This window comes from Electrona antarctica (assembly GCF_951216825.1).
Source record: "Electrona antarctica genome assembly, chromosome: 4".
NCBI classification, from domain to species: Eukaryota; Metazoa; Chordata; class Actinopteri; order Myctophiformes; family Myctophidae; genus Electrona; species Electrona antarctica.
Genome location: NC_136809.1, coordinates 25,072,200 through 25,098,384, shown reverse-complemented (window position 1 = coordinate 25,098,384; position 26,185 = coordinate 25,072,200). Strand labels below are relative to the sequence as shown.

Here is a 26,185-nt window from a genome sequence, read left to right as displayed (position 1 = left end):
AGGTTTCGGAATTTGGCTTGGACCACTTCAATATCATGTCTTAAAACCTAATGACAGTAACTTGACCAGTCTTCAAGCATGCTCTGTCCACCAACTTATAGATATGGGGTAGCCTATGATTTACTTCACCTACAATGGTAGCAAAAGAGTCACACTTTTTGATGACTCATAACTGAGTCATAAAAAAATGCCATAATTCACTTTGGCAGTTGGTGTATACAATATATGAGAGAACACTCCACAAGGAGCAGGTGAATCTTCCACTATCAAATACAATAAATGATCTTCGCCCATAAATGGTCATATCCACTTTACACAGCAGATGGCAGCAAATACCGCACAAAAATATCCTGGGTGAACTATGGGTGATACGCGGTTATTTGAAAAAAATAAGCAGTAGGCCTATGGCAAACAATAGTTGTTGTTGTTGTTGGTGGTGGACTGGTGGTGTTGTTTTTCCGTGTGTTTGTCTGTAAATTAAGTCTTGTTATGAATACCTTCTAAAGGCTTCAGATCAGCATCTTGCAATGGCGGGTCTGGTCCACAAGATTCGATACACCTACCTGGCTACCCATGTACCACACCCACAACACCAGAGGGAGTGCAACAACCCAGATTCGGCACAAACAAGGGACTAAATTATTTTGGCTCCTATGCCTGCACCAAAATGTGGAACGCCCTACCTACAGTCATTAAGACATGCGAATCCCTTGACTCCTTAAAAACCGCTCTCGAAGGGCACCTATACGGACGGCTGCAATTCGAAACTGGCCCCCGTAAAACCTGAATCCCCCACCCACCCCTTTTTCCCATCACTGTAGGCCTATATGTTTCTTTTCCATTTTTACCTCCTTTATGATGAATTCCTGTTCTGTTCTTAACTTCTTTGGCTATATAGAACTAGAGAATACGAGACTGCTCGCCCCTGAACTAGAAGTGTATTTGTATGTCTCTAAATGTTTTGATGAATTGAACAAGGTGGACCCTCTTGTAAACAAGTATAAAGCTTTATTGGGTCGTCCACTCACAGTTAACACAACAGTCTTTGTATTGAGTTGTGCTTGAAATACTGTAATTCTGCAAACTGTTAATAAATATTTCAATCAATCAATCAATCAAAACCTTGCCATGACTCTTATGAACAACGCCTTGAACCCGGGGTCCCGGGGGCCAAATCAAAGGGCGTAACCCTGGATATGTTGGTGAGTACTTTTCTGGCGGTGCTGTGAGATATCATCATGACGTCCAAGTTCCAACTCACGTGTGTAGGCCGGTGAACCAATCCGAAGCAGAGACGGAACACAGCTGACACTGAACAACAACAGACTATGGTTCGCAGGTGTTGCTCCTGCTGCTGCTGAGGCTTCTGTGTTCTGGGTCTGCTCGATGTGATCATGCAACTCTCTAAAAATCACTACTGTAAACCAAAGTGCGCTTGTTATGGGGTTTAAATGTGATTTATCGGCTCAATGCGTTAGGCCCCCAAACACATTTAGTGCTTTCTAAGCCCGAGTGGGACAGGCAAGGTGGGTTACTGTAGCTGCTTAGACAGAGTGTCTGCTGGGGAGAGAGAGGTGAACAGCCAGCAGCAGCAACCACAATGGCTGTGTCCCTCATCCAGGCTTGCCGCAGTCTGGCTCTCTCGACGTGGCTGCTGTCGTTTTGTTTTGTTCATTTGCTGTGTCTGGACTTCACGGTCGCAGAGAAGGAGGAGTGGTACACGGCGTTTGTTAACATGACTTATCTGGACCCTGTGACTGCAGAAATAAAAACGGAGAAAACCGAGTGTGGTCGATATGGCGAGCACTCGCCGAAGAGAGAAGCCAGGGGACGTGTTCTGATGCCCTCTCACTTGCACGACAGACAAGCCTGCGATCCAAACGTCAAGTTCTCCAGAATTGACCAGAACAGGGCTTGGGTGGCATTGATCGCGGCTGGGAATTGCACATTTAGGGAGAAGATCCGCAACGCTGCCAGCCATAATGCCTCAGCTGTTGTCATCTACAATGTGGGCTCCAGCAATGCCAACGACACTATAACAATGCCTCACCCAGGTAAGGCTAGTGTTTTTGGAGTTGGATTGAACATTCAAGATGATAAACCCCACTAAAATTATGTATTTTTGGCTGATGCATTCAGGTTCAAAGTCCATTATTATTATTATTATTATTATTATTATTATTAAATAAGTAAAATGTTTTTGCATGTCAAAATATGATCATGTTTTTTTTTAGGAGAAAAGCCACAAAAAAAAAGAAATCACACCTGTGTGAAGTAAGTGGTGAAACTCCGTGTGGGGGTCCCTGGGGGGTCTCCGGAATTCCAGACCCGCATGAACGCGCCCAGGGTGCCGGCCCGGTACCGGCGAGTCACCCCGCGCCCGAAACGGTCAAGAAATGACAGTTACCGTGTGGGGGTCCCCGGGCGTCACTGCACTGTACTGTACTGTACTGTACTGTACTGTACTGTACTGTACTGTACTGTACTGTACACCTGAAATCATATATACAGTTAATATGTATGTGTGTGTTAGGCTGCACAACAGTGACACTTGGTTTTGAAAACCAACCAAATGCTATTTTCGTGCTCGGACACAGCCAGCCAGCCAGGGACAGACCCAGCCAGGCAGCCAAAGACACACAAAGCTCCTTAATGAAGTGGTTGCACCACTTAAAAATAAAAATGTGGAGGATGTCAAAAACAGTCTGACTTTTTGTGCTAGAATCGAAGCTTGCCAGAGTGAAATGTATGTGATCCCTGACTGTTGTTGGCTTTCCTCTGGCATCACTTAGTCTAGATTTAGCTCACTCCTGGTCCATTTGTCTTCACCACCCTAGAGCCTTGTTGGACCAGGCAGAGTACAGTGGAACAGGATGCTGCTCTCTGTGGAGCACCTGTAGAACTTGAGGCCAAATGTATTCAATCTGTGTAGAGGAATAGCAGGCGCTGGTGTGCTGTCGTCAGTGTCTTGACCAATGACCACAGTATGTGCTGCGACCAGCTGACCACTGACCATGTTTTGTGAGTTGATTAAGGATATTAAACGTAGAAGATACTAACTCCACTGCCAGGCTTTTTGACACAGTGAAAGGAGGATAAGCTTAAGCTACCTTTCCAGCTCCTTCAGTGAACCATGTAAGGGGCAACATCTTTTCAATCCCCCGGGAATCAGTCTATTGTGCATGTGATCGGTCTACAAATAGAAGTGGCATACATACAGCTAGTGCACACTGCACAATGCTGTAATTGGAACTCTCCTGGCCAAGATCTGTAATAGAGTAGTCATTAATATAGTCTTTCAATCTGTTTCTATCATTCTTGATAAAGCATGCTGGGGCCTAAATTAAAGGTGGAGCTAATGTACCCACCTAGCATGAGAAAAGTCAGACACATTTAACAATGCAAGGAAATTATTTGTACATGTTTTTTTAGATGTAGAACACACACAAGAAGTCACACATAATCATCATAACCCATTATCCCTAACCTAAATTGTGAAATGAAGATGAGACAAGCATTGTTGCTGCTGTTTCCTTTTTAGCAATATCTTAAATTTGGCAACAAAGTGGATATTATTTTTAACGCCCAGAGTTGGGCTTGTCTCCTCACAAAATGTTCCTTTTGTTTTCTAAACATCCTGACAACGAACATGAATCAGACATCAATATGTCACATTAACTCACAACACTGACAGTAAAAGTGGTATTTCAGCCTCAGGGGCTTGTAATTTGTTATGCAAGTTGTAGTTTTTGAGGTGTGTGTGTGTGTGTGTGTGTGTGTGTGTGTGTGTGTGTGTGTGTGTGTGTGTGTGTGTGTGTGTGTGTGTGTGTGTGTGTGTGTGTGTGTGTGTGTGTGTGTGTGTGTGTGTGTGTGTGTGTGTGTGTGTGTGTGTGTGTGTGTGTGTGTGTGTGTGTGTGTGTGTGTGTGTGTGTGTGTGTGTGTGTGTGTGTGTGTGTGTGTGTGTGTGTGGCTAATAAAATGTTGAAAGGATATTATAGAAGTTAGAAGCCTTTTGTATTAAAAATAATGCTCACATTTGACTGAGGCAACATTATGATGCTGGAATCAAGAGAGCACTTTATTGATTAAGTAGGAGAAATCAGTATTAGTATTGGATTACGTAGATTCTGATGTAGAACAGTATCCTGTCCTACATCAGAATGGGGAATGGATATGGACACATAAGCCTGAGTAGACGATGAAATGACCCATTCTTTTTTGTTTTTAAGTGAAATATCCCTTTAAACTTTGTGAACGTCTTAATCTCACATGAGAGCATTACCTTGATATTCAGTTGATCCATCGTGCTATCGAGGGACTCGCTTTCAGATAGAATAGAAATGTACAAGTTTTCAAAAACAGCATGGTTGTTTTTCACCACCTGTGCGCAACCTAACACACACACAAACACACACGCACATATTAACTGTATATATGATGATTTCTGGTGTGCCAGTACAGTACAGTACAGTAGAGGGACCCCCTCTACTGAACTGATTTTAACCTTTTTAGACACTCCTGTACAGTATTACCCATGTCTCACACTGGTTTCTATATGCTATGTTTTTTATGCTTGATGTATTCTGTTTTATCTTTTGTTGTGAAGCACTTTGGTCAACTCTGGTTGTGTTATAACGTGCTATATAAATAAAGGTTGATTTGATTTGATTACAAGCTAAATGAGATACACCTGACCTGAGCCGCATAAATCACGACTCTGCACCCCCTTTCATGAATCACACTTCAGAATTGACTTATCCGAAAATTTACTTTCAGGTTATACACAAAATTTACTTTCAGGTTATACACAAAATGTACGACAAGGTTTAGTGAATGATCGAGGCCCAGACCCAGTGTGTAGTTAGCAGAGACCTAGAGTAGACACAAGAAGGCAACGCATGTGTGTGTGCTGTGCACAAATAGTTCAGCCCGCATGAAGTCAGATATTTCCCAATCAAGGCCTGTGAGGCTGTGTGACCTAAAATAAGTTGGACAAAGGCTCTTGCAGGTAGGTAAATATAGGTATTAAATTCAAATAGAGCCACCTGGCCTTATTAAGAATTCAATTCCAAAACATTCCCAAACAGACTGGTGAAATCTGTGGAAGATGTTGACTGAAAGCTTAGACAAAATATAAATCAGAATGTTTTATTTGGTGAAATGCCCCTATAAAGTGTAGCACATGGCCGACTCCGAGTCATGCAGATGCTGTTGTAGAGGAATGTGTGGCAGGTGGGCAAATATGCGATGTCTGCAGCTGCGTTTCATCCCTCAGGTTTTCCTCAGCAGAAAATCTGACCGTTGTGTTATTAAACGTTGTACATATTTATTTGTGAGTGCTAAGAACGTCATTTATAATTCCAATAAACAAGGTATCAATCACACAAGTTAAAGTAAATAAAATGTTGTAGTCTATATAGCACATTCGATTTTGATGTGACATTGCTAATGAGCCAGGTCGGATACAATGAGTAAGAGATGATTAAAGGGACAAATGTGAAATTAACAGATGAGTAATAGAGGAGCAGGAGAAGATGAGACCAAGTAAGGTGAGAAGGGAGAGAGTCGAGAGACAAAAAATAAAAATGGATGGTTTACAACATGTGACCAGTTGAAATAACCCATGAAAGAAGCGCAGGATATAGACCTACATGCACTGGGGCAGAAATGAAGGGATGTGATGAATGGATTGGGAAGGCTTTGAATGCCAATACTTCATGCCCGTTCTCCCCTGAAGAGCCAGCAGAAATGGGCTGTAGTGGCCCAGAGGCCCCGGTGCCAAGAAACTCATTGGGCACGTCTTAAACTGGTCTTGCCTGTGACAAAGCACACAAACCTCTCTTGTACAGGAACACAAAGTGCTGTGTGGAAGCAACATGTGTACAGTATATGAATCCTATCAGTGTTGAGCCTTTGGGTTTGCAACTGATCTTTATGGCTGCTTCATTACTTTTGGTTGTTTTGGACTGTGTTTTTACTAGGTGGAGGAATTTGTACTTGGTATTACAGTCACTAACTTTACACAATGTCTCTGCAACTTTGCATATCGAGAGGTTGTTGTTTAATTTGGTGATCATCTCTATGATCTAGTGGGGAGGCTGTTCATCAGAATAAAGGGCACTAACTACAAATGAGATCATCTGCTCATTTGTAGTATATTTTGTCCTTGGCTTTCCACATCTCCCCCTTCTTCTCAATTATGGAGATCCCATGACTAGTTTCTGCCAGGATTGATATTATCCATCCTATTTTAGAAGCAGCTATTTTTATCTATTCTAACTGCGTCATAGCAGACGAAAGAGAAGAGTCCAAGCTTAGGGATCACTTGAATGGCATTGTTTTTGGCCTCATCCTGATTTTACCCATCTATGAAGTAGGCTGTGTGTTATACAGTACTATATGTATGCTATTTTGCACATAGTCTGACCTGCCCCTCTTTGTATGACGTTATCATAAGCCTAGTTGAGAAGGCCAAACCATTTAAGCCTGATTTATACTTCACTGTACTGTACCGAAAATAGCCAATCTACACTTCAGTCCATTTTTAATGGGGGGTGGGGGATGTGAATCTGACAGGCATAGAACAAGCAGGTCTTATGAAACTGCACCGTACTCGTCTCACACGCAAGACTTCTTGCTGCCAGAGTTGAAAATCTGTTAACTCTTTTCTACACAACATGTAGAAAAAACGTCAAGAGCAGGGCAGTGGACCCAATGAATACACAGGCATTGTGTTGCTACCGTGTGAAAAGCCCTGAAATTGCTATTTTTGTTATGCGACATCATTGTATAACGGAGCATGTATGGTTTTTCACACAGCGACCGACACTATATCTTTGTACCCACCTGGATCCACAGTGCACAGTCTGCACTCGTCATGTGAATTGATAGACATTGTGCAGAAAAAGGAAAACTACAATTCCAATCCAATCCACTTTATTTATAAAGCACATTTAAAACACACTAAAATATCAAGGGCGAAACAACAATACATAATAAACAGGGCAACATAAAGACATAATGCAGTGAAAACAGCAACTTTTAATCAGCATGTTCGAACGCCAGGGAGTACAGGGCTACAGGCAAATTTTCAAATGTGATTTAAACACAGGCAAGGTTTGGGAAGCTCTGACATGAGGTGGAAGATCGTTCCACAGTGTGGGCGCTACAACAGAGGATAGCAGCACCCACATGTGGCTACTACACCTATTGTCTTATTAGATTGCCCATGTCTTCCTACAGTACCTGAATGCTTGCCTCTCATTGAAAATTAATTAGTAGGCATGTTAGTTGCTTGTGTGTAAAGAGTAAATTGTAGTCCTAATTTCCCCATACACGGTACACCACTCCTGTATCATGAATCAAGGCCGTTCTTATTTTCTTGTAATTCCTTGAATCCAGATGGTCACTCCTAGCTACATTATTTTGCAGGAATTGTCTTTCTAAAGCTGACTTTTAAAAGAGTGACTGGCGTGCCATGTCATGTTGCTAATACAGATTGACCTGGTAGATTGGTGGAAGACGTGTGTGTGCGTGCGTGCACGTGTGCGAAGATGTTGCTTGCACTGGACCTTAGACTCTCTTATCCACAGTGCACTGAAAACCCCTAAAGCTGCACTTATGAGCCTGTGCTTGTTTTTCCTCTAAATACTGTTTTGGTTGACTCCTTGTAGGGTAGTAGAACTGCACAAGAGACAAGAGTCTCTGTTTTGTAGACGGTGGTGGTGACATGAAAAGCCTGAGTTGTGCCTATTGCTGTAGTGTCTACCAGTGTATACGTCATGGATGTGACAAGTTGTGAGTTTGTAGATCAGCTTTTGTCAGCACGCGACATCATCATGCGGTGGACATTGTACAGCTTCACACAATGACCAGAGCCGATGGGCCGGATCTCCCAGGCTATTATTGACACAGGTCTGGTAAAAACACCAGCCTGCTAAGCCCGCTGCTGCAGAGAACGGCACAAGACCCATCTCGTTTCATATCTACAGCAACTTGCAACAACAAGTGTAGCTGTAGAAGCTTTGATTCCTAGTACACTCAGACTGGCATGACAAGAGTGGGTATAAAAAAAATCTGAGACATTTGCTCAGGCTGTATTATCCCTGGTGCACCCTGTTGAGAATGAGAACGCACTCAGGCTTTATGTCCACATGCACTCCTTTCCTTTAGCTTCCCGTCAATGGTGGATGATGTTCTTCTGTCTGTAGGAATAGTGAGTGACACATGTGAGCTGAGCGAGCTACTGTATATTCTTTAATGATAAAATACATTAATTTCCCCAGAGGGAAAGGATGAGCAAAACTTAGCTGAACAATATGAATTAACAGGGAAGTCAGGAGCATGAACTGATAAGAACGTTAAGCCAGCAGGGAAGTGTCAATATAAAAATAGCCTTTGCCACATCAAACTGATTTGCCTTGCCTTTCGGCAAGGCGTTCTTTGTATAATGTGAGTTTACTCAACCCTGTGCACTTGTTCTGGAATGCCAGTTAAGTATAGACCAAGTCTTGGTATACAGTGGAAGAAAGGGGGGTATCTTTGTGTGGATAGAATACATGTAATAGTTTGTATGGAGTTGAACATGACAATATGAGACTATATGTGATGTCCTTGTGTGGGTCCTCAGGTACGGGTGACATAGTCGCCATCATGATCCCGGCACCTAAAGGTCGTGAGATTGTGGCCCTGCTAGAGCGAAATATCACCGTCATGGTGCACATCACCATCGGAACACGGAACCTGCAGAAGTATGTGAGCAGAACGTCTGTGGTGTTCGTCTCCATCTCCTTCATTGTCCTCATGATCATCTCACTGGCCTGGCTAGTCTTCTACTACATCCAGAGGTTCCGCTACGCCAATGCACGAGACCGCAACCAGGTACTGTATGTCTGACTCTGCATGTGCACACACTTTGGTTTAATTAGAAGGATCACTTGTGTCCCTTCATATTCCCTGGACCCTGGGTAGAGCAAAGTAGCCGGCATGTGAATAAATGGTCAATAGACCATATTTCACTGGTTTGGCATTTTGCATTGAAAAAGCAGGGTGGCATTTCATTAACTTAATGGCAAGATGACCGCCGTGTGAATATGGTGAATACACCCTTTTATGAATACGCTTCTATGGATACAGTCACTTTCCCCAGTCTGCCATTTTGGTATGGAGGTTTAGAGCAGCTCTAGCAGAGGAGCTGTAGAATTGTAAATGATAATACAGATGGAGGGGAAAAGAGGTCGTGTCCACAGGGCATTGAAAGGGGCCTATTGATGGAGCAGTAGCTAAGACTACTCTCCTCTCTTTTTGGAACACATGGGCTGTTTCCTATATCTCTAATCTTTTAAAGTCGACAAGAAGTTGTCCGCTGCATTACAAAGAAGTGGCAAGCAATTGAGGGCACACTGCCATCTAAAAGATTTTCATTGGGATTTTCCATTGTGGAAGTGAAATTGGATCTGATGCCTCAATGCCTCTGTACAGTTTGGCATCGTTCTCATTTGTGATAGCAGCTCAGGTCATTTTCCGTCTGGCATGTGTCCTACGAAGCTGTCCGGCCAGCAGACCAAAATTAGACCGGCAGCTGGACCTGTGGCAAGTGTGGCAAACCAGTGGACCATCAAAAACTGGACTGCATGCTGGCACTTTGACCCCAAAGTGCAAATAGCCCTTGTCATCTCTCTTGTTTCTGTTGACACAAATATCCCAGATGGCGGTTCTTGTGACGTACATAGTGGCTGTAAATCACCATGCAGGTTATCATAGGAACGGGTGCCATGGTGACGATTGTTTTACATTTTTCCAAAACTGTTTCCTTTCCACCAAGGCATTTTTTCCCCCTGAGCGCAACATAATATGTTTTGAATTATATTCAGTGGGAGTATTGTATTTACACTAGGCTGGAAACGAGCATTTATTCCTTCGCTCCTTTGCATCTGGCATTTTTATCTAGTCGCCAAGAGTTGAAATGTTTTCGAATCTGGGCAAAATGTCTCCCCAATTTAATCGTTATGCAACTTTGATTGATTGAATTGATTGATTGAATACTTTATTAGGCAGAAATGTAAACGGTACATTCAGGTACAGTCAAATATTTAGTCTAAAAGGATATCACCGTCCTTGTGGTCTTGTTTCCATTCAGGCCCTGGGTATTCAATTAATAATCATGATGTGAAAAATAACAACAAAATTAAAATCATAAAAAACTTAAAAAAAAAAAAACTACCATTGAGGAGCCCCCACCGGGAGGACGTAGAGCCTACTCCTCCGGCCTACTCTTCCCGCCCAACAGTCCCTGCTGACAGTGACAGGTGCCACCCCAGCCCGTATTGGATTACGTACAGTGAGAATTATCACTCTCCCTGAGTCCCTGGCCAGCTTCCCTCCTCTGAACATGGACCAATTGTATTCGTGTACCCAACAAAGCTCGATGCACCATGGTGGATTTTAACCCATCTGATGGATAATTTTGAATTGTTGTAGATCTGTTATTTTGTGGGATTTGGTTACATGTTCCCAATAACTTTGTATATTCATGCCCTGTGTGCCACTGAGTTTACATCTCACTCTTCCCCAGCTGGCGGGTAGATAAAGAATTGTTTTGTTTCCCGATTGTCTGCCTTTCTGGTGAACAACATGTTATTCTACGGTGCCAGAGCAGACAAGTTGTCTCCTAGTTACGTTAGCTGGTTGTCAGTAACTTGGGCTGTGAACTACATTTACTTAAAGAACTACGATTCCCTTCGGTCACACTTCCGGGATTTTACCGGAAGTATAATTTGCCACGTATCCCAAGTAGGCCTCCCGACAATAGGTGTCGCCATTATTCACTTTTTGTCTACCCTCTGAACTCAAATTGAATACTTCCTATGTCAGAGTTTGTTTTGTTATCATAACAGTATAAAATATGGTCACTGATGATGTGTCAGGGAGAGATCTTTTTAACGCTGTACGGACCTGCCATTTCTCTCCCGATGTAATTGGTAATATATATCAAATGGAAAATCCTTATAGCTCTGGTGTGTGGACTTCTTCCTTCGTGTCTGTGTCAAACTCATTCTAAGGTATTCTGGTATACTCTGATACTTTTACTCTGCCTAATTCTCTCATTTTAGTATTGTAGTTTTCCTCCAAAGTATTTATCCTTAAAAGGTATTAATATAGATTTACAGTTTAACATATTAACATTAAAGATAAAGTTAATATTCACTTGTTTAATAAGGTTTTACAGTCCTTCTGACTTGAGTACTTTTACTCGATTACATTCTTCCAATTCTCCTCAACGGGACTCTTCCAGAGTCCAGATGATTTATATGTTCTAATTCAAAGGTTATCTTAATAGTTTATGGCTTTTCATGCCGAAAGGGTCTCAGTATGTCCACTTTAACCACTTAGTTTCTAAAAGCAGCTTTAGGATGCTGCCTCCTTTGACACTATGGTATTGGGCTTTTCATATTCATATTGGTAAATATGTATCAGTAAATACATAACAAAATGGCCTTTCTCGCCATCTTTCCAACACCATCACCTCCGCGGTGGTGGGCAGGCACTTTACCATTGCGCCACCTGAGCGAGTAAGCGTCTTTTTATGACTTATCTTAATGATTTTCCTGCTGTTGTCCTACAGAGACGCTTAGGAGATGCAGCCAAGAAGGCCATCAGCAAGCTTCAAGTGCGGACCATCAAGAAAGGAGACAAGGTAAAGTCTTGGTTTCAGTAACATTGGAATTCAACTGATTTACCCTAACCCTAAATTAACATTATGGTCTTATGTTTTATCTGAAGGCAAGGCAGATCAACTTTGTGTTCCTATATCGTTTATAGAAAAGGTTGTAAAGAGTGGCTCAAATGTATCTCATTTGTACTTGGAGCCTCCTCCTTGTTTTGATTTATGAGATAAGAAACAGAGAGAGTCTTCTTCTTGTCTTCTATTCTAGGAAACGGAGTCAGACTTTGACAACTGTGCCGTGTGCATCGAGGGCTATAAGCCCAATGATGTTGTGAGGATATTACCCTGCAGGTAACACAACCAAGCTAGAACATTTATTATCCATCAGTTCATAGAAGTTAAGTAGTAGCAACAAAACATTGTCATTACCAATAATGATGCATTCATTCTAACCTTGTTATAGGTATAGAATTAATGCATATTTTACACCTATCACTATCCTATATCAGTTAATCAGTAGAGTCCACCATGACATGTCAGTTTTTGGTTTGGATGGCTGTTTTCAGGCATGTCTTCCATAAGCACTGTGTGGACCCCTGGCTACAAGATCACCGTACCTGTCCCATGTGTAAAGTGAACATCCTCAAAGCCTTGGGCATACCGGTAAGACATTTTTAATGGTGTGTGTGTGTGTGTGTGTGTGTGTGTGTGTGTGTGTGTGTGTGTGTGTGTGTGTGTGTGTGTGTGTGTGTGTGTGTGTGTGTGTGTGTGTGTGTGTGTGTGTGTGTGTGTGTGTGTGTGTGTGTGTGTGTGTGTGTGTGTGTGTGTGTGTGTGTGTGTGTGTGTGTGTGTGTGTGTGATTGAAATATTTATTAATCGGTCAGAATTACAGTACATTTCAAGCACAACTCAATACAAAGACTGTTAACTGTGAGTGGACGACACAATACAGCATTACACTTGTTTACAAGAGGGTCCACCTTGTTCAATTCATCAAAAACTCCTTGGGAATGCGAGGATCTGGGTTCTAATCTGACCCTCATCTTGTCACTTATGTCTCTTCTCTGAGTCTGATTGCCTGTGATTTAATTGCACTGTACTGTACACTGAACTATCTGAAATAAAGCATTACAATGCCAAACATTGTGTCTGGGTAGCTCAGTCAGTGGAGCACTCGGCGTCATGGGTTCAATCAACTCAGCGTATGAGTACGGCTTGAGCTGATGGTAGGTGTTGCACTCCACCAGCATTTCATGTGTCTAGCACATTGCGAAACGGGGACAGACTCCCATGCTCTGGCTGATACCGACAATAAGCCTCTCCGACCGACTTACTTACGTATCTAATAAATTATAAAACAAAATTAAATTAAAAAGAAAATATACTGCGTGAAAGTTCCCATGGAAACACATGAGGTACCATGTCCCTTGGTGTCATCCCTCAAGTCCCCTTATGCAATGACTCTCTACTAGCCCCATGCAGACTGCTTGGATGACATCCCACCCGACTATGAGGCCTCAGTGGGGGGTCCGCCCAGCAACCCCATCACTGGCGCCAGTGACATCACATTAAACGAGAGCTCGGTGGTGCTGCAGGACACGGCAGGGAGGACAATAGGGCTGCAGCCTCTCTACCATGACCCAGGAATGCCACCACAAGACGGTGAAAGCTTAACCAACACTGCCAGCAGTAAGTATGGTGGAGGACAGAACACCTAATACCTATACAATCTCAGGTACAATGCAGCTTTGTAGTTTTTCTGAGGTTTTACATAGCTCAAGTCTTGCAGGACAAAGTTGGTGGAAAAAACTGCAATGAAAATCAGTACTGCTTTATTAAGACATGCTACCTAACACCCCATGGTGTATATAAGTAATGCATTGTGGCAGGAGTCCTGCATAAATAGGAAATGTGGTGTCAGTATAATTACTGATTTGCTATAGTAAATACCATTAGCTCAACATAAATTCACCTTTAATTAAACACTCCCCTTAACTTCCCGTCTCCCACCCCCCTCTCTCTCTCTCTGCTCTCTCTCTCTCTAACATAAGATAAAGCAATATTTTCTGTCTCTGGAGTGCCTTGTAGCACATCTATCTACAACAATGCATCTCTTGCGGGCACTATACTTGGAACTAGTATAATTCTCTCTCTCTCTCTCTCTCTCTCTCTCTCTCTCTCCATTCTAGCACATCAGCGGCTCTGTCTTTGCCAGAAAAAGGGCACAGTTCCTCTCAAACAATGTCCTGCTTCTTCACTGCACACATTATTGTGAGTGGGCCCGAATGGTTTAGCCTGTGGCCTTAAACTAGGCCAGACGTCACCTGTCTGAGTGCTCCTCAATCAGTTCCCTAGATCCTCTTGGGCAATACAGGACAGAAGGAATAGTGTTCTCTTTCACTAAAAGTCACAAGCTAGCCCAAATACAATGGTACAGTTTATATAAAGAGAGGTGAGAAAGTTCTGTTTCATATGGCACCACCATATGCCAACAACTAAAGCACTGTATGTCTTGTAGACATGCAGCTGCTTCCCACCTTATTAGCACGTGCGTGCATGCATGCGTATGTGTCTGTGCGCACATGTGCATGCATGTATACAATGCATGTTGACACGTTTTAAGTGTGTGCGTGCCATATGTTTGCCAGCACATATTGGCCCCTTAGCCTCTCCGCCTCAGAGTGCCACAGGCGTGTGTTTACACTGGTGCAGCCCATTTCCTGTCTGCCCCAGCTGAAATTCCAGCTGCAGCTGGTGGAGCTATGAACCAAAACATTATACCTTAATGTCAGTGTCCAGGAACAGCTTAATGCTTCCTTTGTAATGATACCCTATTAGCTTGCACAAGACCTACCCTAAACAACCTGTTGCACAGTTAGTTACCAATGCCCTTTATCACAAAGGTTCTACAAAACCTAGAAACTAGAAACTATCGCCCTAGGAGACCTTTAGCTGTCACTCTTCTTAATGGGAATTCCACTCATTTTCAACATTTTACTATGTCATTAATATACCTTAGAGCTGTTGTGTGGAAATAATAAAAAAGTCACCCCATTCTGGAGGTCTGAAACAGCTCTAAGGTATATTAATGAAATAGTAAAATGTTGAAAATGTTGAAAAAATGTTGAAAAGGATTAACCTGTGATGTCATGCTGTACATTTTATTTTTGTTTTCTCTATTCACTTGGTCATTAAGGTCCATAGAATGAGAGGTCTGCTCTGCCAGAAACATCGCGAAAAAAAGTTATGGCCATTTTTGTATACCACACCATAGACAACCAATATAAGGCAAAATGTCCTAAATTTCATCATGCTTTAAGTCGCATGTGACAATTGTGACATGTCAAACTAGGGGGTTTTCATGATTCTGAATCCATTCCAAGTATTTGTTTTGCACGAAAAACACTCCTTGGCATAAAAACTGTCATAGCCGTCATCACAAATGTGATGAGGTCAGCACAAATGTGCAGCACATTTGGGCACATTTTGGCAAGTGGCTATGGCCGAATTTTGGCCAAAGAGTGTTTTTCGTGCAAAACTGATGCTTGGAATGGATTCAGAATCATGAAAACCCCCTAGTTTGACATGTCACAATTGTCACATGCTACTTAAAGCATGATGCAATTTGGGAAATGTTGCCTTGTATTGATTGTCTATGGTGTGGTATACAAAAAATGCCCATAACTTTTGTTCGCGATGTTTCCGGCAGAGCAGGCCTCTCATTCTGTGGACCTTAATGGCCAAATTAATAGAAAAAACACATAAAAAGTATGGTGTGACATCACAGGTCCTGTCCAATTGTGGGCCTGTGGCTCCCCGGCTAGTGGTATTCCCCTTTAAGGGCAATTTATAGTCAGTGAGCAAGTATCTATATTTTATTATTTTTGAGGGGCGCTAGCCCCTCCTATACACAGGTTTAATGTTTGTCTTTAGTTCAATGTTTGTTTTACATCACCATCCATTACATCACCTAATCAACATGCGTTAGACTTTGATATATTAGTGCCCCTCACTTCACACGGGTGTTTTTGAGTGGTGCAAACCACTCCAACAACTGGCTTTGTACCCGTGTTCGTACCAAAAAAACGAGCATGGTTGCTATGGTTAGTATGTGACGTCAGACCACAGCTGATCAGGCTATATAAGACCTTGCACCACTCAGTTCACACGGGTGTGATTTTTTATATTATTTTTGAGTGGTGCAAACCACTCCAACAACCAGCTTTGTCTGTATGTTTGTGTACCTGTGTACGTGTCCGTGCACAGGTGAGCATGGTTACCATGGTCACTGACATTACGTCAGACCACAGCTGATCAGGCTATATAAGACCTTGCACCACTCAGTTCACACAGGTGTGATTTTTATATTTATAGTGATTAAATTCCCTGTCACTGAGCAAGGTCACCGTCTTTTATTTTCTGTATGCCACTCTGATTAAAACCATCAGTTGGCCTTAAACATGAAATGTTAGACCAAAACCATACTGCACATTTCTAACAGCTTTTTGAGTGGTGTAAACCACTCCTACAACTGGCTTTTTTGAGTGGTGTAAACCACTCCTACAACTGGCTTTTTTGTGCAGAAAAAATGAGCATGGTTGCTATGTTCACCCTGTTGTAATGACGTAATGAAATCACACCCGGGTGAACAGGGTGAACATAGCAACCATGCTCATTTTTTCTGCACAAAAAAAGCCAGGTAATGAAATCACACCCAGGTGTGATTTCATTACGTCAGACATGATTTCATTACGTCAGACAGACCTTACACCACTCAGTTCACACGGGTGTGATTTTTAGTTTGTGTTTTAAGTTCCTGATGCGAAAACCAAACAAACCATGTCAGGAGGAATGACTTGTGGGGTTGCACTGAACACAGGCTTCAGTCCTGCTGAGTCACAGTCACAGAACTGTGGCCGTTAGTCACAAAGCACCTTAACCTCCCTGTTTGTAGACTGCTACTGGCGGGAGTTACTGGAGTAACATCCACGGGGAGGAATATAAAACACATCGGAGCAAAATGCTTCTGTTTAGTCAAATAGAGACTTATGGAAGAATATGTATCTTATGAATGTCACTGTATGAAGTATCATAATTTGTTTTAAACTTTGTCTCATCAATATTCAACAGTTACACATCACCAATTTCAAATTGCAGATGTCTAATATAATGTGGAATGTGTTTGTGTTTGGTCGCAAATACGTTGGAGAATGATCGGGATCGGGACTCGAACCTGTGACACGCTGTGTCGCTTGGCCGGCCCAGGCCAGGCAGTCTGTTTTTCATGGACGTTGTAGAACAGTATAGAGCCACTTAGTCATAGCTGCATACTGTATTACCACTGCTTTCTTCAACCTGATGTCATTGAATGAGCTCCCTGCTGATTTTATTATTGTTCTTGCTGTCCACCGGCCAAGCCCTAGTGCCAGAAGTCTGGTTTGTCTCAGCCGAGGATTTATATCAGTTTTATACTGTACCCTAGAGGCTGGAATAGAGCTGAAAGCGCTAGGAATGAGGTGTGTGTGTGTGTGTGTGTGTGTGTGTGTGTGTGTGTGTGTGTGTGTGTGTGTGTGTGTGTGTGTGTGTGTGTGTGTGTGTGTGTGTGTGTGTGTGTGTGTGTGTGTGTGTGTGTGTGTGTGTGTGTGTGTGTGTGTGTGTGTGTGTGTGTGTGTGTGTGTGTGTGTGTGTGTGACCTTGGTGTTAGGCAGACACTAGTGTTGAAAATCCATTCACAACTACTACTGCTACTTTTGTCTCACTTATGTTTGATCTTAAAGGACCACTTCACCACTTTTCAACTTCTCTTCCTATAATTGGTCCTAACTAATGTTCATGATAAAATCATCACCATTTTTTCCTACTCAGTCTGTGTCTCATAGGAAGGCTGTGGGCAGTTCAGAAACCTGTCCACCAGTGACATCATCGATGGTGAATCCAAGCTAATAGAAACGGCAGGCTTTCTTTTCCTGAGAAGTTGCAATGCAAAAGTTGAAGCCATCGTTCTCACGATAATAAAAACCTAAATATATTTTAAAACCTTGTTTTAAAAAAGATCTGCCTAATGATGATGTCACTGGTGGACGGGTGTCCGAACTGCCCAAAGCCCTCCTATGAGACACAGTCTGAGTAGGAAAAAATGGTGGTGTTTTATCATGAACATTAGTGAGGACCAATTATATGAAGAGATGTTGAAAAGTGGTGAAGTGGTCCTTTAACCAATACAGTATCTCAATGCTAGCAATTTAACATTGTGTTGTGAGATCTGTCATCGTCATTGGAGGGCTTGTCGTGACAAAGTAAATGTATTGTTGAAACTGTTTCATAAAATATATTATTTTAAACACCTGTCTTTTTGCTCTCTCTATGTCAGGTGAGCACCACTCTCTGAGCAGCGACTCCGACACCTCTCCCATCATGACCGTGGAGGTGGGTATATCCAGCATCGATCTGTCTGTGGTTCAGGATTGTGGCGAGTTGAAGTCCTGAGTCAATCACAGCCAAGCAGTTGAAAAGAATTACATAATGGCATGTTGCCATAGAGACGAGGATCAGAACAGGGTGGAACGGACACTCGGGGACCTCCGGAGGCTCAGTGTGTCTTTGGCTTCAGTCTGGAAGTGGCTTCACAAAAAAGAGAGTTTGGAAATATGACTTCACTTAGCAGCACAACATCCGTTTCTATCTGTTCTGACTGACTGAACAGACAAAAGAAAGGTTTCTCATGCGTTGCAGCAGTTGGTATTGTTATTATTAGGGGTGCCAGGTAGAGTGTGTCTGTCTACCAAAGAAAGTAATCTTAGTTTTCAAACAAAATGAATTTAAGCTTCACCAATAATTGATCACAATACAAATTATATCATGCAATAAAACAAAGCAAAACTAATCCTAGAACAAACCATCTTCACCAGGTCACCAATTAATCACAACATATCACACAGATGTTTTTGGAAACAAAAAGAAAGCTTACCATGCTTTGGCATTTTGGCAAGCTCTAAAGCAGTGGTACTGTGGTTTCCCTATGTCTTGGGGGCCCAGGCCTCCAAGGGCCCCAAAAGCATTGGGGGTTGGCTGTAGATTAATTAATATGACAAGGTTAATTTGGATGTGTCAAATGAGGTTCTCCTAGGACAGGGGTGTAAATCACCACGTGTGCCACACCCGACCCAAGAGGGATCCATCCTTTGGGATGATTTTGGGAATAACTTTTCTTCCTTTCTTTTCACAACAATTTCTTATGTATCTGTATCTGTATGGCAGTTCTTCTTAGGCCACTCTCTTGCCTCTATCTCTCCCTAGCACTTTAAATAGCCTGCTGCTGGCAACTGTAGGAAAATGATAGATGGTTATTTTACCACCCACTGTGCACGACTCGTTGTCAACCCCCAGTCTGTCCAGGTCCTCGACAAGGTGGTTAATGTTAAAAATCCAAGGCCGCAACAAACATCTTGCCGAATACTATGACAAATAATATTTGTGCCTTTCGAATTAAAATAGACTGCAGAGGGGAAATGAGCCGGGCTGCTCAAATTGCATGTCTCTCAGACCTGTGCGTGCGTGTGTCACTAATGGGATGACCGGTACAAGGAAACAAAGTCTTAATACGTTGTTTTGTTAAGCTGCTCTCGTGCTGTTAGAGAACTCTGCCATTGTGGAATTGTTTCTAAGTAAATCTTCACTGGATGAAAAAAACAAATGCATCATAGCTGAAACACTTTCAGCTTTGCCCACTAAAAAGATGATGGATCTGTGAGTGCACGTGATCTGTTTATGTTACAACCAAAACAGTTTTTTAATCTCACATCACAATATTCTTGTAGACTATAAGTGTAAATAATGCCAATAATGAATGTAAATGATTGCTAGGAAGTCTTCTTCATAAGGAAACAACATTTCTAAAAAATAAATTATGTATAGGCTAGAGGAGACAGAGATACAGAACACAGACGTGTTTGTGCGCATACAGTATGTACAGTATGTGTACACATATGTATGTGTACACAGTATGTGTATGTGGACAACTGGTCCAGCCAACATTAAGTCACATTTTGTGCAGTCAAGCATGTGACTTACAATGAGTTTGACACCCCTGCTAGGATAATCATAGGGTAAAAGATAATATAGGGCCATATAATACCCTGAAGTCCTTAAAGCTGCAATCCGTAGGTTTTGAGTCCTCTCCCGAACAAAGAGAGGTAGTGCTAGCCTGGAAACCTGGCCATGCCAGGCTAGATAATTGCAACCCAGGATTCAAACCTGGGCATTCCACGTACAGTACATTCTACTTCTCATAACCATCCCAGCAAGCCAAATCATGTCATAATGATATGATGATGTCCTCCAACTCCTCCGGTGACGTTCAGGACTAGGCCAGATCCCAGCTCATATGAGGATGATCTTTACGTCATTTCCAGGACGTCTTCACCAGTTGAAATAATATAGCTTATTCTGGGCCAGATCTGACTAGTTATGATATTATGACTTAAGTTGATCTGGCCTCGATCGGACACTCTGATTCATCCAGGGATGTCAGTCTTAGTGGGCAGAATGTATGTTGGTTGAAATCAGGTGATATTCTGGGCCAGATCTGGCTAGACTTGGTTTGACTTGATCTGGCCCCAATCGAGACACCACTAATTCATCCATGTCCTGACTGTGCTTGCTGGGATATCTATGGGCCTCAGGCAGGGCTACCTGACATCAGGGTTTAAATTTCTCAATGGAAGAGTAGAACAAACCAACAACTGCCAGTTTAAATTGCATTAATGTACTCTACCATAGGCGTTACATCATTCTCAATGCATGAGAATGACATGGCACATTGGCACAATGTTCATTGTCCATCGTCATTTAATGATTAACACCTGTTGTATTCCACCAAAATCTGCCATGGATTAATATGAATAGGAGTAGCAGACTCCAGACTCCAGTGTTCCTTATCTGGATCCTGTGACTGATATCTCGTTACGTTTCTTTGTATGAGATCACTGCCAACATATTTCAGAATAGTCGTTACACCTTCTTATATAATATGAATACTTTACATGTGGTAAATGCACAACCTATAGCTGCATTTTACTTTTGAATGTCAAAATGATTGGTGTGTATTTCCACCAGCTTTTTAAACTCCATACTCGGGTCAGTGTAACCATGCCCTTTGAAAAACGTGATCCTTTTCGTTTTACACTAATATCTGTTGAAGTGTTTTCACAGTAGTCTTAGAGTGTTTATAGTATACAGAGACATTTAAATATATGTCCACATCGTACACAATGACCTCTGAATGTCTTAAAAAAACGATGTATTGTTACTTAGACGGTGAGGTCGTATCAACTGTACTGTAGTTCTTTATCCTCTCTAAAACAAATCCTTCAGAAGTTCTTAAGGTGCGTCCCGTGAGGTTGAGTTGAAAAAGACCAATGTACACAGGCTGTTCTCACCTGTGCTCCAAGTGGTGACAATCATAGCTCACCATGTGGTGATGCAGCTTTTGAAATTATGTCACACACCCCAACCTCCAAAGCGTCGCTGTCGGGTGGAAACCTTGTATGTCCAAAACGGTTACTTTTCAGGAAATGTTAAAAAAAAGAGAAAATAACCTGTGTTCAAATAGATCCAATTTAGTTATTATTAAGTCTTGTTACAATATACAATATTTATCAAACTAGACTTGACCACGTTCACTTTATCTTTTTTATAATAATAAAAATAGCAAATATAGCCAATCTATAAGCTCACAACGTGTCATGAGCTTGTTTATTTTTGCTACTTTTGTGTGACTGTAGTTTGACGAAGTACAGGACATTCATTTTACGAAAAAAGCTGAGATACGAAGATAACACGTTTTCTACCAGACAGCGACGAAGAAGTACCCCACTGCCCTCTTTACAAACTGCTGCACATGTACTAGCACAACTCCTTACAGTAACAATATCCTTACTGTTAAGTTAACAGGGGACAGTTGTGGGAGCAAGAAATATTGACATAATGCTGTATGCGTGTCCGGTAGCCACCCAATTTAACCGGGTGAAAAAAAGATGAACAATTAGCACATGTTTGTGTCAACAAGTTGCCCGTTGTCTGTGCCAAGTTTTATTTTCCAAGTTTGTATTTTAGCATATTTGTACAGTACATTTTCATTGTTTCGTTTTTTCAAAGCCAGTGAATCTCAACTCCTGGGGACTACTGCAAGTTTTCAGTTTTACAAGTTAGTTCGATTACCACCCAAGCATCCCTATTCTGGGGTGAACATTCTTCAGAGCCATAGAGTAAGACAGAGTGGGCAACAGCCCACTCTTAAATCCCATTATTTTAGACATTACAGAGACTTTAGTTGTCACTGTGCAATACTTTAAAACAGTTGTCATGTTGCACACATGCCTAAAATTGCTGATATTTGCGCCGCCCCCGTTGAAAACGATGTATTTCAAACTCCAGCTTGTCACTTCAGGCTGCATGAACAGCGCTTGAGCACTCCGTTTTCTGCCCCCTCAGTATCGTAACTCTGTCTTACTCTATGGCTCTGGGTTGGGGTTGGCTGATTAATAACTGACTGTTAACTTGTGGATTAGTAGTATTCAATCATGTGCCATGGAGGTTGGAATTTACTCCGATTTTAGTTCTAGTCCAACAGTACACCAGGTGATATACCTGTAACTCATTATCACACCTGAGAGGGAGGAGCGACATTAATAAGCAAAATCACATGAATAGCATTGAGTTCAAATTAAAGCCTGAATATACAGACTTCAATGGCACTAAACAAAATTCCACTGCCTTAGACACCACATCACAGATTACAGTTGCATGTTATTGAATCTAAAAAGGAGCTGTTTTGATGGAATCTTCTATGGAATCTGTGCTTGACATGGCATTTAAGGAATACAAGCAGACCTAGATTTAAATGGAATTGGGGCAGGGGGATTATTGCCTTTTTCTTGAGGAACTCTATGCCGGTGGAATGGCACTTATTTTCTAGTATGAGAATTGTATTTTTGTAATAAAACGACTAAAGGACAATACATTTTCACAGTAGAAGCGCAATTGTATGTAGAAGCTTGGTTTTAGGGTTGCATGTTGAAACTGAGTATTTATTCGGCAACATAAATTATTTCCTCATGTTCTGTCATATTGCTATCAAACACTTGTTTTGTGTGATTTGATTTGATCCAATACATTTCTCACTCAAATTTACCCCAACATATTGAGTTTTGAAACTGTGTGTACATTTGAGAAGCACAGATGACCTATTGAACCAGCAGTCACTGGTGGTTTCGTTTTATAATGATTATGTATTCTGTGTGACTGTGCTGCCACCTGGGACTCTGATACATAACAAGCACATGTCCTGATGTCCATATGCTAGGGCTGGGCAATTAACCGAAATCTTATGGTTAATGGTAGGTTAATCCAATAATAATCTTTATTATTTATTATATCAATGAATCGGAACGAACAAATTCTAATCGTTTTTTTATAACCAACTAAATTGACTAATATGATTAACCACTTAAGCCCTATATTATACTCATAGAGTTATAAAGGATAGAGAGCAGACCGGGAGCGACAGTCCTGCCCCCCCCCCCCCCCCCCCCCCCGATATTCATTTCAATGGAAGTTGCTCAGTGGCGTTTGAAGCACCCGGAAGTAGCATTATAACTCAATGGCTCAAGCGAGCGGATGTTGAGAGAGGTCTCAAATTTGAGGTCATGGTTGACGCACATGAGGTCCCGGAACGTCCGTCCACCTCCATGAATGTCCCGGAACATGCTGCAGTTCCAGTTTTGGCCAGTAGGGTAGTGGCAGCTTCAACGTTGGCCAGCCGTTCTGGGGGCTTGGTTATACTTTGTGGGACAGTGATCGCATGCGAAAGTAGCGAAAGTAGACAATCTATAAGCTCACAATGAGCTTGTAGTTTGGCTATTGTTCATACATCGTAATTGAGGCTAAAGTAAAAAATGATCGTGATATTGATTTGGAGTCATATTGCCCAGCCTTACCATATGACCGCCCTCCATTCCTCGTGTATCAGTGAATGATTGCACAAGATGCTGTATGGGCAAATGTTTTGGTAACGCCCTACTCCACAATGGCCTTAATTCTGGTTTATTAGCTATTGGAAAAGTGCTGTTAGAACATAATGATTTCTCTCTAATGCATAATGTGGTTGTGAGGGTATCATAATGCAGTGAGGGTATGTTGTAGGCCTACTTGTACATAGTTATGTTACACATGTTTTCATTTTCATTATGTCATTTAATTAATACAAACACTTGGTGTACTCACTGTACTTTTATAACAAGTTAAAGGACGACCTCACCCATTTTCAAACCTATCTTCATATAACTGGTCCTTAAGAATGCTCATGATAAAATGGTACAATTATTTTCACTCGGTCTGTGTCTCATAGGGCTGTAAACACTTCAGAAACCCGCCTAACAGGTGGGATGACCTAGAAAAGTGGCCGTTTTCGCAAAACAAATGCTTAAAATGGATTCAAAATCATGATCATGAAAAACCCCTAGTTTGACTACTCATGCTACTTAAAACAGAATTACATTTTGTATACATTGCCTGCAAAGGTTTTAATGGTACCCCAACTTTCAGCAGCTGTCTGTCACACAGATTCCCCTATAGGGAAACTGAATATCAGTCTTTGTGTTACTAGACACCTTTACAAACACATTGGTGAAGAAATGTCTTGGTAAGGAATTTATTCACAGATTTTTTTTAAATATCCTATGAGACACAGACTGAGTAGACAAAAATGGTATGATATTACGATTAGGAGGAAGATAGTTTGAAAATGGGTGATGTCATCCTTTAATACAATACATATTTTGCAAAGTACGGTGTTACCAATCTGTTACCAAAGCCGTGCAATTTAGTTACAGTATATTGGCTTTATTTTATAAATGTTGTACATAAAGTTGTCATACTGTAGAAACATGACATTCCGTACATTATCGGTTCATAAAAGGTTTTTTATGTGGGGCTTTTTCTCTGAACTGCATGGTCTATACTACAGAACTACAAATTGAGTTTACTAGAAAAGGCTAGGCTGAAAATACGAAAATACACAGACTCATATCTCATATTGAAAACTGGCAAAGATAAGCTACTATTGCACTCCGGTTGCATATCCTAGTTTTCGAGGTGCTATGTCTAAGGTTTCTTGGTTGTATTTTGTATGGTTTCATGAATGGCATGAATGTAAATGTCCCACTATGAGCCTAAATGACATGTAGGGTTGGTTTGAAGACTGTACCATGAAAAGTAGCCCTCTTCCAACTGGTCACTCTGACCCATTTTCATGCCCTGATGGTTTTGATAAATCCTGGCTGCAGTGCTTGATGAAACTTCATTATGTGACATTGGAGTTTACATAAACATAATGATAGCTTCCTGTAAGGAGGGAGCACAGTTAAATTAACTTCACTTCCGGGATGGTTGGTTTTACCAGTTAAGGCAACAACCCTGAATCAGACCAAATCAAAAGGAATAGTTATACTTATGTTTGTGTTTAATTAAACTCTCCACCCCAATACATGTATGTTGGGGTGTGAAATCTGTGAATACACAATGCATGTTCATTGTACAAACAGTTATTTAATACTTGCATTGTTTACTACAGCCTTTTAATTAATTTGGTAGGGTTCAACACATTTTTATATACACAAGTTATTACACTTTAATACATCAGTTGTAAATTAAGACATTTTTGTGGAATAAGAAAACGTAATGTAATGGAAGTTAATGCAGTGTCATAATTTCATTGTGGACCATTTTCCCCCCTTGGTGCTTACAATGTTACCTTTTTAGGTCTAAAGTAATGGAGTGCATCTTTCCCCAACCTGTTTATACCAAGCCTTCCTAGAATGCACTTTATCATTCCAGGGGAAAGAGGGATGCTGAATGACTTCAAACCAAGTCTTTTTAGCTTTCCGGAGACGAGGGCTACAGTATTGGAACATAGCACATGATTTAATTGTTGCTTTATATGTAATATTATGATCTCTATCAAACCAGTAGTTTTTTTTAACCATTATTTTTTGTACTATAAGGGAGTTGACTTTTCTTCTTTTTTTTGATCCCCGTTGCTACTAACTACAGCAGCTACTTTTCCTGGGGTCCATGTGCTTTGTATTAGACAAAGTTGTAAATATGTGGGGAAATGTTGATATACCTTTCTTATACAATGTCGCACGTGTCAAGAGTGTCAATGATTGTGAGGTGTAATACATTTAATTAAAGTTTTCCCAACTTTAACAGCCCTGCTGGTTTTACTCATGCACACAAAAAGGACCCTTTCTACCGTCCTAAGGGACAGAAGGAAGAGTGTTACAGCTGGTGGTTTGTGTACAGCTCATTATGTTTATACCAAGAGGTACAGACATCTGCTGAGGAGGGTTTCTCCAGAGCTCTCTGCCTCGTGCCTATTGATATGCCAGGGGAGATTTGGCTTTGACGCTGGAGAAAAAGGTTTAAAAACAAGTGTAATTTCATGCAGCAGTAGGCTAAAAT

The 26,185-nt window shown here is 41.5% G+C and overlaps 1 protein-coding gene across 2 annotated transcripts; it reads left to right on the top strand.

Annotated features, from left to right (window-relative positions):
• The first annotated feature begins 1,277 nt into the window (after nucleotides 1-1,277).
• Nucleotides 1,278-23,217, top strand: rnf150a (ring finger protein 150a). Of its 2 annotated transcripts, XM_079500015.1 has the most exons (8): nucleotides 1,278-2,054; nucleotides 8,630-8,880; nucleotides 11,624-11,695; nucleotides 11,934-12,016; nucleotides 12,232-12,328; nucleotides 13,138-13,354; nucleotides 13,855-13,936; nucleotides 18,036-18,135. In XM_079500015.1, exons 1-8 carry the CDS (start codon nucleotides 1,601-1,603, stop codon nucleotides 18,037-18,039), a joined length of 1,260 nt encoding a protein of 419 aa, XP_079356141.1. In that variant the 5' UTR covers nucleotides 1,278-1,600; the 3' UTR covers nucleotides 18,040-18,135. The 2 variants fall into 2 exon arrangements, with proteins under 2 accessions (XP_079356141.1, XP_079356140.1); XM_079500014.1 differs by lacking the exon at nucleotides 13,855-13,936 and having other exon boundaries at nucleotides 18,036-23,217.
• Nucleotides 23,218-26,185: the final 2,968 nt, after the last annotated feature.